The 17,278-nt window shown below is 40.9% G+C and overlaps 1 protein-coding gene across 2 annotated transcripts in view; it reads right to left on the reverse strand.

Moving 5' to 3' along the window:
* Positions 1-7,950: 7,950 nt before the first annotated feature.
* Positions 7,951-17,278, reverse strand: part of ZNF385C (zinc finger protein 385C) — a 285,730-nt gene continuing 276,402 nt past the window's right edge. For both annotated transcript variants that reach the window (XM_069751794.1, XM_069751795.1), the window contains exons 7-8: positions 10,948-11,046; positions 7,951-9,081 (exon numbers count right to left, since the gene is read on the reverse strand). In XM_069751794.1, coding sequence (XP_069607895.1) covers positions 8,857-9,081; positions 10,948-11,046 — 324 coding nt within the window. In that variant the 3' untranslated portion in view covers positions 7,951-8,856. The remainder of the gene's footprint in view (positions 9,082-10,947; positions 11,047-17,278) is intronic.

Genomic DNA, 17,278 nt, shown 5'->3' on the forward strand with positions numbered 1-17,278 from the left:
CGATCACATCGCGTTGCTCTGAGGGTCTCAGGGAAGCATGCAGGGAGCCCCGTCCCTGCGCGATGCTTCCCTATACCGCCGGAACACTGCGATCATGTTTGATCGCAGTGTGCCGGGGTTAATGTGCTGGGGGCAGTCCGTGACCGCACCTGGCACATAGTGCCGGATGTCAGCTGTGATAGTCAGCTGACACCCGGCCGCGATCGGCCGCGCTTCCCCCGTGAGCGCGGACGATCGCTATGATGTACTATCCCGTCAGTGGGCATACGGGCCTACCCCACCTCGACAGGATAGTACGTCTAATGTCAGAAAGGGATTAAAATTGTGGTGTCATTATGATCACTGCACCCTTAGATGAATTAATTGAGATGTGTAGTTTGTAAATGGGATCACTTATGGGGAGTTCTGCTATTCTGGCACCTCAGGGGCTCTCCCAGTGGGTCATGGCACCTGGAAACCATATGTCACATAGTGACTAGCGATGATAGGTGCCTACCTGATCCCTCAAACTAGGGGGCACCCTAGTCTATCCCTGTCTCCCTGATATACTCGGAAGGTGGAGATGCTCGTATCTTAAACCACTCCAAACGCGACATGGTGTCCACTCTTGATTCCAGCCATTTTTGCGTTCAAAAAGTTAAATGGTGCCCCTTCACTTCCGAGCCCAGCCATACATCCGAACAGTAGTTTCCTCCACATATGGAGTATAGGCATACTCAGGAGAATTTGCACAATACATTTTGGGGTCAATTTTCTCATGTTACTGTTGGGAAAATACAAAATTGGGGCTAAAGTAAAATTTTTGTGACAAAAAGTAAAATGTTTTTTTTTCCCTTTCCACATTGCATGAACTCCTGTGAAGCACCTGTAGGGCTAATAAACTTCTTGAATGTGGTTTTGAGGGATTCAATGGGTGCAGTTTTTAGAATGGTGTATTGTTTGGAATATTTTCTGTCATATAGGCCCTCCAAAGTCATTTTAAATATGATGTGGTCACTAAAAAAATGGTCCAACTTTTAATACCTTATAACTTCCTAAAAATAAAAATTCAGTTTCAAAAATTGTGTAGATGTAAAGTAGATATGTGGAAAATGTTATTTATTAACTATCTTATGTGACATAATTCTCTGGTTTAAGGGCATAGAAATTAAAAATTTGAAAATTGGGAAATTTTCTAACTTTTTGCCAAATGTTCATTTTTTTCACAATTAAATGCAGGTCATATCAAACAAATTTTACCACTATCATGACAATATGTCACAAAAAATAATCTCAGAATTAGTGGGATCCGTTGAAGTGTTACAGTTTTTACCACATACATTGACACCGGTCAGAATTGTAAAATTTGGCCTGGTCATGAAGGTGAAAACAGGGTTTGGGGTTGAAGGGGTTAAAGAAAAACTATAATTCTGAGCTATGCACAGAGTTTCGCTTTAATGGTTCTTGTAATTTGCAGTGTTACCCCTATGTCATGAATATGTTTGTTGCATATAGGAAAAATGTAATACAGAACATAACACAGACTTATTATATACTCCATTAACATATCAACTTCAATAGGAATGTTTTTATTTATTTTACTCACTTCATAGCGCCATTAGTTCCACAGAACTTTACAGACATTATCCCATCTGTCTAGCCTCAAAGTCCTATAAATGGCCAAGTGAATTCCCAATTATCACATTTAAACTTCATGTCAAGTTCAGGCGGTCCAGAACTGCAGTGGTCAAAATAAAACTGGGACTTAAAAGGAAGCCTTGATGAAGCTGCATTCGGTCCAAAGTATTATATTCTGTACATCAAGCAGTTTGAGTTGCAGATTTGCTTGTGCAAAATAATCTGCATGGAAGCATAGCCATTGCAGCTGCTAAATACAACATCCCACTGTGACTCAGCAGTCAGTCGTTGCCTACACTATAGGGTGACTTGATGACGTAGACAAAAGCCATCATTACCATTAATTCTGTCATTCCCACTGCAGGACACAGATGAAAGAGACAGCTGTTTCTTGTGGATGCTCATTCTTCCTTAAAGCCAAACTGAGTCATTCCGATAAAGTAGCAATCAAAAGTAAGAAGCTCACTTTCCAATATGAAAGCTGGCTGATTGACCAGCTGTGAAGGAACATCTCAAGCATCATGTTGACAGATTGTATCTTCTAGGAAATAATACTCTACCACAGATTTCTTATCAAATATTTATTTTATTTATATCTTCATTTGTCTGGGTACATCCAAAAATATTCAATAAACAGTCGCCTAAGTCTGGAAGGAAAAGGAGGAAAAATGGGTCTCTCATACAGCATTGCTGTATGATATAGACAGCAGAGCTAGGTAACCTTTCCATTGGGAACAACTGCTATGGATAGCCACCTGAAGCAAGACATGATGATATCATGACTCCCACTGTCCTAGTGCTGAGCAAAGCCCAAACCACCAGGAAGCCAATACTGGACTTACTGAGGCTCTACATTGTGATAGGTTTGGTTGATGAACATGACCCACACATCTTGGAAGCATTATTTACCCTACTGATAGTAGGTGTTACAGTTCAGGGACTCATTGTGCTTACATAGAACAATCTAGATCACAGACAAAACTACACAAAACCAAAAAATGCCCAGCGAAGTGTAGGGACGACCACTTGGCTCATGGAAAGGCTCTGAGGTGTGACATAAGCACAAGGGAAAGTCTACTTTCACGTTTTAGTCCACAACTTGACTTTCAAAGTTGATTGCATATAAACAAACCCTATTTGGTATCAGTGAACTAGTGATTTCACTGCTGGGCCATTTCAGGCGAAAACTCAACCAGTCAACTACAATACAGAACTTTTCCACATGTCGGAATATGTTTACATATATTCAATCTGTGAGACACCACACTATGAATAAACAGGACTGGACAATCTCCTGGATGACAATATCATGCTATAAAGTGCTCCACTTGGATCAACGACTTGCCTTATCCCATTTAGTATTAAAGCTAATAAAATGGCAATTAAATCGAAAATGGATTTTTATACTGTTGTGTGGCATGAAACCTATGGTTAAATGGACAACTATTTACCTTGGTGTGAAACAGGTTTTTTGCCAATCTTAGTTTATGTTCACATTGAGTTTTTACGAGTGAATTCTCTACAAAATCCTCCTTAAAAACTGGTTTTAAAAAGTACTTCATTTCTTTTGGGAAATTCATTTTGCTGTTCATATGAGAATTTTTTCCGGAACTGGTTTTGAAAAACACATGGTGGAAATAAGGGAACAAAAAAGAAGGAAATAGGTGGTATTCACCATTCCATAAAAGTCCTTTTATTTAATTAGGCATAAAAACATGGATGCGGGAGAATGTGAGCAACGTTGTGGATGACGGCCATTTTGCATAAAACCATGCTGATATAGGTCCTAGTAGTAGGAGTGCCACCTATTTCCTTCTTTTCTGACGTTACCTCTCGGCAGGTTGAGCACCACGATGTTCCTCTGACTTTGTGGTGCTCGTGTCTACCATCAGTGCTTTTTTCCTGGGAAGGTCTTTTGATGCTTCCGAGTTGACTTTTTCTTTGTGTTTTCATTGGAAAAAAAGGGAATGCATGACATTTGTTTGAAATTAATCCTTAATTCTTCATGTAGCAGCCACTTTAAATTTTTTAGTTTTTTCCTCCACTTCTTCCAAGAGCCATAGCTTTTTTATTTTTCCGTCCACATAGCCGTATGAGGGCTAGTTTTCCGTTCCACCTGTGGCTGTTAGAGAAACATGATGGCTGATTAAATCATCCATCATCTACTGGGAAATATGCAGGCTTGATTTGTGAGCCCGCATCAAAGGCAGGGACACAATATACAGTATGACGTAACTAAATGTCATATGTTATGAAGGGTTTAAGGAAACCTCTCCAAACGATGCACTGCCTAATCAAAAGGCTATAAAGACTGCTTCATGAAAAGAGACTCTTCCAAATCACTTTAAAACCTTTTCAAAAGCACTTTGTGAAAATAGATACTTTCCCAAAAATGAAGCAGTTTGTCATTGAAAAACTCTTAGATTTGAACACCTCAAAAAACTCAGTGTGAATAAAGCCTAAGTCTCTTGGATTGCTAAAATTGTAGTGTCTATTTAAAGTATAATTAAAGAGTAACCGTCATTTTATATTTTTTATACGTCAATAGTACAAGTGAAATAAGAAAATGTGTAATATATCTTATCAGAGAAATCTGCTTATTTCTCTTCCTAGACTGATCTTTCATTTCAAAATTCTCAATTCATAGGTAAGATCTATCTTTTGTGAATACAGACTTTCCCATTAATGAGCTAGTAGATGGCAGTTGGTATACATAAAGTTATATGGAAAATTGTAACTTGTTTATTGAGAATTTTCAGAAAAATGACTGCATTTAGCTCCTCCCTTCTCCTCCTCCCTCCCCTTTCCATAGAACCTTATAAGCACCAACTGCCATCTCCTATCTCAGTTATGGTACAATCGGACTTCACTAAGTACAGATTTTGCCCATGAATTTGGAGTGAAAGATCAGCCCAGGGAGGAAAAAGAAGTACGGTAGATTTCTCTGATAAGATATACCACAAAGTTGATTATTTTTATGGATACTATAGATTTATAAAATAAAAATTTGAATGGAGGTTACTTTTTAACACCTCCAGTTAAAATGCTAAGTTTTTGGATTGAATCAATTAAAAACTCCCTAACATTTCATGATAACTTATATTTGTATATATAGGCCCCAAATGAAGTCAATACATATTAGAATTCATAGGCTGTGTTCTAATGAATACCAGCCTATATCACAAAGTAAATGCCCATATGAATATGACATTTGTGCATAGCAGTAAACTTTTATTATGAGGCTTGCCTTATCTTTATCACAATAAAATGCACATAAAAACTGCAAAATCTGTCAAAACAAAAAGCAAGTCTTCTGGTGTGTATAGGTCTTTGACAACTGGCCTCTTGTCAGCAAATGTACCCAGACTGCATAGTGTCCTAAGTCAAAATGAGGTCTGGCATCTCTCCAAGCTGCCCTGGTGCTAGCTTAGATAGAGATAGGTTTGTACTGGACAATGAAGCAGCACAATAAAATGACACATAAAATAAAGACCATGCCATAAGGTACCTTCACACATAACGATATCGTTAACGATATCGTTGCAACGTCACGCTTTTTGAGACGTAGCAACGATCTCCCTAACGATCTCCTTATGTGTGACAGCGACCAACGATCAGGCCCCTGCTGGGAGATCGTTGGTCGTGGGGAATGATCAGGACCTTTTTTTGGTCGCTGATCACCTGCTGTCATCGCTGGATCAGCGTGTGTGACGCCGATCCAGCGATGTGTTCACTTGTAACCAGGGTAAATATCGGGTTACTAAGCGCAGGGCCGCGCTTAATAACCCGATATTTACCCTGGTTACCATTGTAAAGGTTAAAAAAAAAAAACACTACATACTCACATTCTGATGTCTTGTCACGTCCCCCGGCGTCAGCTTCCCTGCACTGACTGTGTCAGCGCCGGCCGTAAAGCAGAGCACAGAGGTGACGTCACCACTGTGCTCCGCTTTACGGCCGATGCCGCTGAGACAGTCTGCGGGAAGCTGACGGCGGGAGACGTGACAGACATCAGAATGTGAGTATGTACTGTTTTTTTTTTTTTAACTTTTACAATGGTAACCAGGGTAAATATCGGGTTACTAAGCACGGCCCTGCACTTAGTAACCCGATGTTTACCCTGGTTACCCGGGTGCTGCAGGGGGACTTCGTCATCGTTGAAGACAGTTTCAACGATGCCGAAGTCTTTCCCCTGATCGTTGGTCGCTGGAGAGAGCTGTCTGTGTGACAGCTCCCCAGCGACCACACAACGACTTACCAACGATCACGGCCAGGTCGTATCGCTGGTCGTGATCGTTGGTAAGTCGCTTAGTGTAACGGTACCTATAGTTTCTCTAGCTAGAATTTAAAAAAATTAATTAAATTATATAGAGCAATCTGAAAACTAGACGAAAAAAAGAGCTCAAAAACTAACACTTCAATCTTTATATCATCATTTGCTGCCAGAGCTTAAAGGGAACCTGTCACCCCCAAAAATCAAAGATGAGCTGCGGCCACCGGCATCAGGGGCTTATCTACATCATTCTGTCATGCTGTAGTTAAGCCCCTGATGTATGATGAAAGATACTCACCCAGGGATGGTCCCGCTGCGGTCCGGTCCGATGGGCGTCACGTCCGGTCCGGCGCCTCCTATCTTCTTACAATGACGTCCTCCTCTTGTCTTCACGCCTGCGCACTGCAGTACTATGCTCTGCCCTCAACAGGGCAGACAAAGTACACCTGCGCCAGAGCTGCGGCATGAAGACAAGAAGAGGATGACATCGTATGAAGATAGGAGGCATCGGACCGGACCACGACGCCCATCGGACCAGAACCGGACCTGGACCGACCCCTGGGTGAGTATAATATAACCACTTTTTCTCATCTTTCAGGTTACATCGGGGGCTTATCTACAGCATGACAGGTTCTCTTTAAAGAATCTCCATTACTATGGTGTGAAACAGATGGGTAACTTTTGGAATTTTGGATCAACATATTTTGCAGTTTTTGTCAATAAACCAATGGATTTTAAAAGCTTTTAATTCACCAGGACAAGAAAATATATAAATTTAAAGGGGTTTCATCAAGATATCAACTTTCTCGTATCAACAGTTTAGGACATAAGTATGTGATTGCTGGGGTCTGATTATTGGGACCTCAACCGATCACTAGTACAGGGTGATGCGGTGGTTGAGCTTTGCGCAATGCCACTTAATTCATTGTCTTAAAGACTGACTGAGACCTACTTGGGACCTCCTTTCTTGTAGTCAATTTGGCTCCCAGCTGTAGGAGCCCCAGTCAGACATTATTAACCTATTCAGTGGAGAGGTGATGAGTTGCAATCTTGGTACAATTCCTTTAATGTAAAATGGTGTTTTATGGTGTGTGGTACTACAAGCTTCTCCAAGAAGGTCCCCATACCTACACATATAATATACTTTATGATTCTTCTTAAATATTTGGAAATCCTCTATTTTATTACAGCATAAATATAACTCAGAATATTATATTGCACGCGTTTTCTGCTCCGGCCCTGAAACATTTGCAGAATTGTTGGGCCACCTAAAGAGATTAATTTGTCTTGGTTTAGATGTATAATTACTATAATCTGTACAGCAGCAAACCCAACAAAAGGTAAAATGATTGATCCCCATGGCTTGTGTTATAAACTTTTCACCCTCCCCCCAACCTCTACACACGGAGAGAGCCAAATGGCTTTCAGTAAAGCAGCTTATATTGTTCTACACAAAAGCACTTCGGACTTAAAATATGCAAAATTCTAAAACTAAGTGAGACTCCTGTTGGGAATCAATGTGAGGTACCCAAGACTAGTTTCTTATCAGAGTTAGAGGGCAGCAGAATCAATGGCACAAGAGAACAAGAATGAACTTCCCAATTCTGGACTTTTCCCCTATATAGTGTCGGGAAGGTTTTAGGGATCTACCATCCATTTTGTACTGTTGATAGATTGGACCTTTTTTTAATATAATTTATGTCAGAATGTAATTTTTTGCTTCCACCAGGCCTAGGCTGGTAATAGTTTTGGATAATTCTATATTATTATCTACGTTCGGTTCAGTAGAAACAAGGAAGGTCCGGTTGCTGCCGCTGTAATACGAGTTAAATTGGCCTTTTAGTTACTTTTATCCTTGTTCTTACGTTAGACATGAAAAGCTTGGATTTTTTTATTTACACCCTGTGTTTTCCACCAAAGCCTTTATATCATATCTTAGATCATTGCACAAATATGGAGGCACCATGATGAAACATAGGAAATGAAGAGTAGGTTTTCCTTCTTTCTTAGTTCCATGGCTTTGAAAGGTATGTGTTGTTAAATGACTCTATGAGACGAAATTAGTACTATGTTTAATACAATGAGCTTCGTCTTGTAATGACCTACATTGTGATAAACCATTTTTTATATCACACCATATGATGAATGAGCAAATACTGATATTTATTCAGGGTTTATCCTTATATTGATGACTTAGCTCATTTGGATCACAGTTTGGTATCAATCGAGGGCATAGTATTTGACTATATATAGAGCCTTTGAAGCTAGTGCAAAAGTGTTTACTATAAACTAAAATGAAAACCTTTCAAACCATTAATATTGGGCCTTTCTGCTGACATTTTGTACCTTTGACTTCTCTTAAATATGTAGTATTTAGTACAGAGTTATTAGATTTACCAAACTTATGGACTACTTTGAATGTGAAGGCAGTTCTGTTTATCTGCTATCTATATCTGGGTGTAAGGATGGTATGAGGCGCCCAACTTGGGAATACGTGAAAAAAATCACAGTGTGGGCCTTCTGGAACTGTGACATCTTCACCTTGGTTAAACTCCTATAAGTTTGTTCTAGGCCTTACTGGCAGATTAAATATTGACATCGTTAACCAAACCAATGTTATTGCTATTAGTTCCTAATGTGTTCACTCTTCTGACCCATCAGAGAGATTCAGGACGATTTCTCCCAAACAACTGCCTATTGGCCCCAGTGCAATGGAAGGTAGACCACTTCCTCTGCCACCATCAACAGAAACAGTCTGACATGGGCAACTATGGCTGTCCGTCCTAGTCTGTTAGCGGTATGGCTTGGATAGCTAACTCCAGTGTCCAAGATGGTGGATGTGCTTTGGATTATGAGCGAAGCAACAATGATATATATTTTGATGCCTCTTGGGAGAGGCCGACTTGCGATCATTACGGCTTCACGTTTGTAATGTTCTCTTTGTAGTCCTGCAAGTTTATGGCAGGTTAATAAGGAGCAAACATAATAGGTGCTGGAGAAGGCCGCAAAGCAGGTGGAGGGCTTCGGAAAAAAGCTGGTCCCAGAAAGGGGGTTTGGAAAAGAGCAGCAGCTGTGGCAGGACGAAGAGTAAGAGGGCTTGGAAGCGTGCAAACAGCTGTCGGTGTAAGGGGGCTTGGAAGAAATCGAGCAGCCAACGTCTTGGTCAACTGTTTATGTAGAGCAAGTCTTGTCTGTAAAAACATAAAACAATATTCTTAAGTGAAGCACAACTGCAATACTAAAGGTTACTTCTTATTTTACATTGTGACATGCCTAATATTGACATATTGATATTTAAATTTGATTATTGAGGTGAATGCTGCCCCTCTACTGCCCAAAAGCCAATTTGTCAAATGCAAGGGGCTCTTCATAGAAGGGTTTACTAGAAAAACAAAACGGAGTATTTCTATGTGCCAATATCTCTGAAGGGTTGCAGAACACCGGAAGAGCCATTGGAGCCACTAACATGTTTTTCATATTGTTTGAAAGGGAAGTATTAAGCATTTTAATTTCTTTCTAAGCTAGTGTTCTGTTCTCTCAACTTGAAGACCCCTGTGCAGCCTCATTGGGTGCGCATACAATATACAGTACAGACCAAAAGTTTGGACACACCTTCTCATTTAAAGATTTTCTGTATTTTCATGACTATGAAAATTGTAAATTCACACTGAAGGCATCAAAACTTTGAATTAACACATGAGGAATTATATACTTAACAAAAAAAGTTTGAAACAACTGAAATTATGTCTAATGTTCTAGGTTCTTCAAAGTAGCCACCTTTTGCTGTGATGACTGCTTTGCACACTCTTGGCATTCTCTTGATGAGCTTTAAGAGGTAGTCACCGGAAGTGGTTTTCACTTCACAGGTGTGTCAGGTTTATTAAGTGGGATTTCTTGCCTTATAAATGGGGTTGGAACAATCAGTTGTGTTGTGCAGAAGTCTGGTGGATACACAGCTGATAGTCCTACTGAATAGACTGTTAGAATTTGTATTATGGCAAGAAAAAGCAGCTAAGTAAAGAAAAATGAGTGGCCATCATTACTTTAAAAATGTAGGTAAGTCAGTCTGAAAAATTGGGAAAATTTTGAAAGTGTCCCCAAGTGCAGTGGCAAAAACCATCAAGCGCTACAAAGAAACTGGCTCACATGAGGACCGCCACAGGAAAGGAAGACCAAGAGTCACCTCTGCTTCTGAGGATAAGTTTATCCGAGTCACCAGCCTCAGAAATCGCAGGTTAACAGCAGCTCAGATTAGAGACCAGGTCAATGCCACACAGAGTTCTTGCAGCAGACACATCTCTACAACAACTGTTAATAGGAAACTTTGTGCAGCAGGCCTTCATGGTAAAATAGCTGCTATGAAACCACTGCTAAGGACAGGCAACAAGCAGAAGAGACTTGTTTGGGCTAAAGAACACAGGGAATGGACATTAGACCAGTGGAAATCTGTGCTTTGGTCTGATGAGTCCAAATTTGATATCTTTGGTTCCAACCACCGTGTTTTTGTGCGACACAGAAAAGGTGAATGGATGAACTCTACATGCCTGGATCCCACCGTGTAGCATGGAGGAGGAGGAGGTGTGATGGTGTGAGGGTGCTTTGCTGGTGACACTGTTGGGATGACCTGGTCTCCACAGTCACCAGACCTGAACCCAATCGAGATGGTTTGAGGTGAGCTGGACCGCAGAGTGAAGGCAAAAGGGCCAACAAGTGCTAAGCATCTCTGGGAACTCCTTCAAGATTGTTGGAAGACCATTCCTGATGACTACCTCTTGAAGCTCATCAAGAGAATGCCAAGAGTATGCAAAGAAGTCATCAAAGCAAAAGGTGGCTACTTTTAAGAACCTAGAATATAAGACATAATTTCAGTTGTTTCACACTTAAGTATATAATTCCACATGTGTTAATTCATAGTTTTGATGCCTTCAGTGTGAATGTACAATTTTCATAGTCATGAAAATACAGAAAGATCTTTAAATGAGAAGGTGTGTCCAAACTTTTAGTCTGTACTGTATTCTCATTATTCTATAATCTAGATTAACTTTAGCCATACTCACCACCAATGCAGCATTCTTCTGCAACTTGCTAAATGGGCTATATTTAGGTTTTGGAGGTTTTCCAGCTAGTCTGTCTTTATGTCGTCTGCTGCTCATGTGCTGAGAAAATATAAGAAAGGGCTTGTATGAGTCTAACACAAACTCCAAGAGATTACAACAATTAATGACTGTCCTTAAGAATCATAGCTGCAATTTAGCTGAAATGAATTGTCTGGTTTAGAAAATCCAATTTCACATATTTTTAAGGATTTCTACAATAATAAACAGTTATTAGTGATTCTCCACTTATCAGCTTGTAGTCACACAATCAGGTAGAAAATACAAACAAGACAAAGTAGAAAAAGCAAAGACAATACAATTGTTCAGTCACCATATCTTCTACTGTATGTCCCAATTGTGCAGACACCAAAACAATAGATGTAGGGGTGCTTTCACACTGCGTTTTGTCACACATTCGTTGGTTCTTACATCTGAATCCCCCAGCAGAATGGGATTTAGGCGTACGCGCCGACGGGGCCATAGACTATAATGGTAGAAAAAGATCATTAGTAGTGATGAGCGAATATACTCAATACTTGAGACTTCCCGAGAACACTCGGGTGTCCTCCGAGTATTTTTTAGTGCTCGGAGATTTAGTTTTCTTTGACGCAGCTGGATGATTTACAGCTACTAGCCAGCTTGATTACATGTGGGGAATCCCTAGCAACCAGGCAACCCCCACATGTACTTAGCCTGGCTAATAGCTGTAAATCATTCAGCTAAATCTCCGAGCACTAAAAAATACTCAGACGACACCCGAGCATGCTTGGGAAATCTCGAGTAACGAGTATATTCGCTCATCACTAATCATTAGCACAACTGAAAAAAAGGTGCACAAGTAGGTTCCCAAACCTTAATCTATACAATAGACTGTAATGGAGCTGACAGACGTATACTCCAGTACTAACCAGAAAAGAAGAAAAAGATCATGCCCACAAATATGGGAGCACCTCAACATATGGAAAACGCATAATTTTATTGATGAGCATTCAAAAGTACAAAAAACATATACAAGAGCAATTCACACAGAAAAAGATTAAAAACATTTAAAAGTGCAACATGCGGCACAAGCCTATGCATAAGTCATACCCTAATATGGGGGAAATGACATCCCACCCCCATATCCCCACAGAGATAATAGTAACATACAATGAATCAGAAGATATAGGATTCCTATAGTCAATATGGCAGCATATAGAGTTTTTCAACCAGAACAAAAAATGCAGTATACATATATAGCCTTACCAGTATCACAGTACCATATGGGCCTGAAAAAAGGGACCAAGATGAGTCTTAGTAAATAGCAAATAGACAGTCCCTAAAAGGCTACAAGGATTAGAGCCTTAGAGATCGAGAAGCCGAATATAATGAGGTCCATGCATACCCGGGACCAAAACCCACATGCGCCATTAGGCTACAAGTGCTGGTATTAGGCTAAAGCCTTATGTGTAATGGTAGGCTCCCACGCGTATCGCCGCGCAATTCGCGGCTAAAAGTAGCATGTTGTGTGAAGTACCCAATGAATATACAATATATACATATTTACAATAAACTAATAGTATTCACCTGTTAGGAGACAGCGGCACGGAAAATACATGGAACAGAACCGTCGCGGCCATTTTCTTAGTATCCTTAGTCGGCGTACTATCAAAGTTGTGCGCTAGCGAGACCCACGCATGCGCATTAGGGAGAGCAGTACAGCGCAAGCGCACAGACGGCTATTCGCAAGAGGCTGGTGCCACATACAGCTTCGCCTGCGCACAGGATAGAAGAGCGAATCATGAGCGAATCATAGGCGAATGATAGCGCCAGTGGCCACTGATGTGCGCTATACCACACAAAAGAGGGCGGGAGCAAGTCAGAGATAAAGCTAACAAATAATGAGTCCCAGATATGGCCGTATAAACAGAAAAAGGCGAAGCACGCAAAAGGACGATGGCCCGGAGCATCCCTATAGTAGCTGTTATAACATACTCCTTTTAGCACATAAACAACTACCCAGTGTGTATTGGCTGTACATGCATATTTATATACATACATACACCTATGCAAAGGTACATCCATAGAATATAGTTGTCCCAAATATAATATGAATATTCGCTCCAAAACCAAGTGCACGGATAGCTATTCTCAGAGGGCAAGTGCTACATACAAATGCTCTTGCGCACTGACTGAGAGAGCGCATAATAGGCAGATGATAACACCAGATGCCACTCATATGTGCTACGCCACACAGAGGAAGAAAGGCAACCAAAAAATGAAAAATAAAAAATGAATATATAGAGATAAAGCCACCAAAAGGTGAGGGGCAAACGTGTGTCCCAAATGTGCCTGCATAAGAAGAAATTTTTGCAGCACATAAATACACATACGGGCCACAGTCCATCCAGTGTAGAATGGAGGGTCCAAGCTTAAGTATGAGGGTCAATCTCCCAACATGGAAACTATGATGGTCTCAACATCATGCACAGACACACTATTGGTGACAGCTAGAGAAAGGCAAAAAAGAACAAAAAAGGGAAGATGTACTATGACAACCTGAGCAAAAAATTCCAGGTGTGCCCATGAGCACCATGTGATACACACAAAAGGTATATATATAGATATATGTCTAGTTGTGGCTACCTTTTGGTTCTATACTCTGTCTGCCGGTATATACACATTGTATCATGGCTCTGCTAATTCAAAAATCAATAACATCGGTAATTAAATGGATATATATGTATGACTTTATTTGAGCTTAGATCAAGAATACCAACCAAGTGTATTATAGTTCTTAAGGTATGTGTGTACATCATGCATGGTTTGTATAGTGTATTCTACTATCATAGTACCATTTGGTACATAATCGGCCGTCTCTTGGCATTGAATGTTTATGCCATATGACGGGCCTACACATCCATGTTGGACATTTGTTGGTGCATTTAGCACGGGGCCGTACATCACAGTACCATATTGGTGAATTCAGGTTCCCCCTTTGGCATTAAGTTTTTCATGCCGCATGATCAGGTATATATATACATATTTATCTATTTCGAATGCCTGCTTAGGCAGGGAGAAAAGGATCTCTCCTGCTCATTTTACCTTTTGTGTATATCACATGGTGCTCATGGGCACACCTGGAATTTTTTGCTCAGGTTGTCATAGTACATCTTCCCTTTTTTGTTCTTTTTTGCCTTTCTCTAGCTGTCACCAATAGTGTGTCTGTGCATGATGTTGAGACCATCATGGTTTCCATGTTGGGAGATTGACCCTCATACTTAAGCTTGGACCCTCCATTCTACACTGGATGGATTGTGGTCCATATGTGTATTTATGTGCTGCAAATATTTCTTTCTTCTTATGCAGGCGCATTTGGGACACACGTTTGCCCCTCACCTTTTGGTGGCTTTATCTCTATATATTCATTTTTTATTTTTATTTTTTGGTTGCCTTTCTTCCTCTGTGTGGCATAGCGCATATGAGTGGCATCTGGTGTTATCATCTGCCTATTATGCGCTCTCTCAGTCAGTGCGCAAGCGCATTTGTATGTAGCACTTGTCCTCTGAGAATAGCTGTCCGTGCGCTTGGTTTTGGAGCGAATATTCATATTATATTTAGGACAACTATATTCTATGGATGTACCTTTGCATAGGTGTATGTATGTATATAAATATGCATGTACAGCCAATACACACTGGGTAGTTGTTTATATGCTAAAAGGAGTATCTTATAACAGCTACTATTGGGATGCTCCGGGCCATCGTCCTTTTGCGTGCTTCACCTTTTTCTGTTTATACAGGCATATCTGGGACTCATTTGTTAGCTTTATCTCTGTGACTTGCTCCCGCCCTCTTTTGTGTGATATAGCGCACATCAGTGGCCACTGGTGCTATCATTCGCCTATGATTTGCTCATGATTCGCTCTTCTAGCCTGTGCACAGGCGCAGCTCCTTGCGAATAGCCATCTGTGCACTTGCGCTGTACTGCTCTCTCTAATGCGCATGCGTGGGTCTCGCTAGTGCCCAACTTTATTGATAGTACGCCGACTAAGGATACTAACAAAATGGCCGCGACGGTTCTGTTCCATGTGTTTTCTGTGCCACTGTCTCCTAACAGGTGAATACCATTAGTTTATTGTAAATATGTATATATATACTCATTGGGTACTTCACACAACATGCTACTTTTCCCTGAGGAAGCCGCGAATTCTGCGGCGATACGCGTGGGAGCCTATCCCACATCCTCTCCTTTTCCCCCTTCTTTTTCTACCATTGCACATATGGCTTTAGCCTAATACCAGCACTTGTAGCTTAATGGCGCATGTGGGTTTTGGTCCCAGCTATGCATGGACCTCATATTTGGCTTCTCGATCTCTAAGGCTCTAATCCTTGTAGCCTTTTAGGGACTGTCTATTTGCTGTTTACTAAGACTCATCTTGGTCCTTTTTTTCAGGCCCATATGGTACTGTGATACTGGTAAGGCTATATATGTATACTGCATTTTTTGTTCTGGTTGAAAAACTCTATATGCTGCCATATTGACTATAGGAATCATATATGGATATATTCTGATTCATTGTATCTTATAATTATCTCTGTGGGGATATGGGGGTGGGATGTCATTTCCCTTATATTAGGGTATGACTTATGCATAGGCTTGTGCCGCATGTTGCACTTTTAAATGTTTTTAATCTTTTTCTTTGTGAATTGCTCTTGTATATGTTTTTTGTACTTTTGAATGCTCGTCATCAATAAAATTATGCGTTTTCCATATGTTAAGGTGCTCCCATATTTGTGGGCATGATCTTTTTCTTCTTTTCTGGTTAGTATGTGGATTTTCAAGTCCATGGTGAGCCCTCATATTTCTGAACATTTAGCGGTGCCCTCCGCCTCTTTAAATCTATACGTATACTCCAGTAAGCATATATGTCAGAGAGCACTTTCACTCTGTCAGCCTGTACGCACGAATCCTGCTTTGCGTTTTTGAGAGGGGGTTTCGGACGAAAGCCCAGGCGGAATCAACAAAGAGTGTGTGACAAAGGGTGCATTCACATTGGCTAATTATCATGAATGTGCATTCCATATAATGATTTCCTGATAATCAAGACAGTTTGAGAAAAAAGACGATGATCTGACAAACTAGCGTCCGACACACTTGCTTGTTTGGTGAGTTTGTAGAGGGATGGGCATGTTGCTCATGCCCCTTGAGAAGCCTTTAGGTAATGTTGTACAGTGTAATGTGTAATGTCTACTGTGTGATTCTCAATGTTATGTGATGTTAAGGATAATGGCCACAAGATGGCAATAACGTTGTTATAGCCTGCCCAGCACCAGACAGTGAGTAGAGTAAAATAGAGTTAAGTCCAGAATTTTGCCCAGAGAGGGAGGGGCTTTGCAGCAGGATCACAAAGGACTATCTGGTAGTTATTCAGAAAGAGCCCAGAGTGTGCAGAATAAAGACCTCAGGTCTAGTGTGAGCAGTGCTGCATGCAGTGTGTGTCCCTGTGGCAAGGGAGGAACTAACAGAGCAGACAGTAAGAGCCTGAGAGAAGAGACAGCAGAGAAGAGAAGCTAGTAGCAGTCCGTAATCAGGACAGAGAGGGAAAGAACGAATATTGGGGCCTGGGGCAAGAAGCCCAGCAGGCCGGTACGGAGTCTTGGTCAGAGAGGTAATAGAAGGCAAAAGTATAGGGAAGCAAAAGAAAGAGAATACATACATCATTATAGCTATTAAGCGTCTACAGCAGGGGTCTCAAACTCTATTCCTCGAGGGCCGCAAACCGTGCGTGTTTTCAAGATTTCCTTAGCATTGCACAAGGTGCTGGAATCATTCTCTGCAGGTGATTAAACTATCACCTGTGCAGTACAGGGAAATCCGGAAAACATGACCTGTTCACGGCCCTTGAGGAATGCAGTTTGATACCTCTGGTCTACAGCAAAGAAAGTCAAGTATCACCATATTGGGACGCATCCTCTTCTACGGAGAAATCACAGGATGCGTTGCTACAGGATGGAGTCTATGACTCTTGTGTACTGCAGCTGTGAGGGGCTGTAGCATAACACCTCAACCAGTGCGGTCCCCACAGAGGAAAAGGAGCTATAGCGTTACACCTCGACCCAAGATAGTGTGCCGGGCTGTGCAAAAAGCAGAGGAAGTAAGCGAAGAAGAGTGTTTTCAGGGAAGAAAGATATGTGTGTGTTCATGTCGCTTGTGGTGAAATAAACATTAAAGATAAATTCCTACTAACTGCTTTATATAGTTCATGTCAAGTTATTCTTCAGTAAGAAGAAGTTTAATTTTAAATGATGGT

The sequence above is a fragment of the Ranitomeya imitator genome, chromosome 2 (genome assembly GCF_032444005.1).
Source record: "Ranitomeya imitator isolate aRanImi1 chromosome 2, aRanImi1.pri, whole genome shotgun sequence".
NCBI classification, from domain to species: domain Eukaryota; kingdom Metazoa; phylum Chordata; class Amphibia; order Anura; family Dendrobatidae; genus Ranitomeya; species Ranitomeya imitator.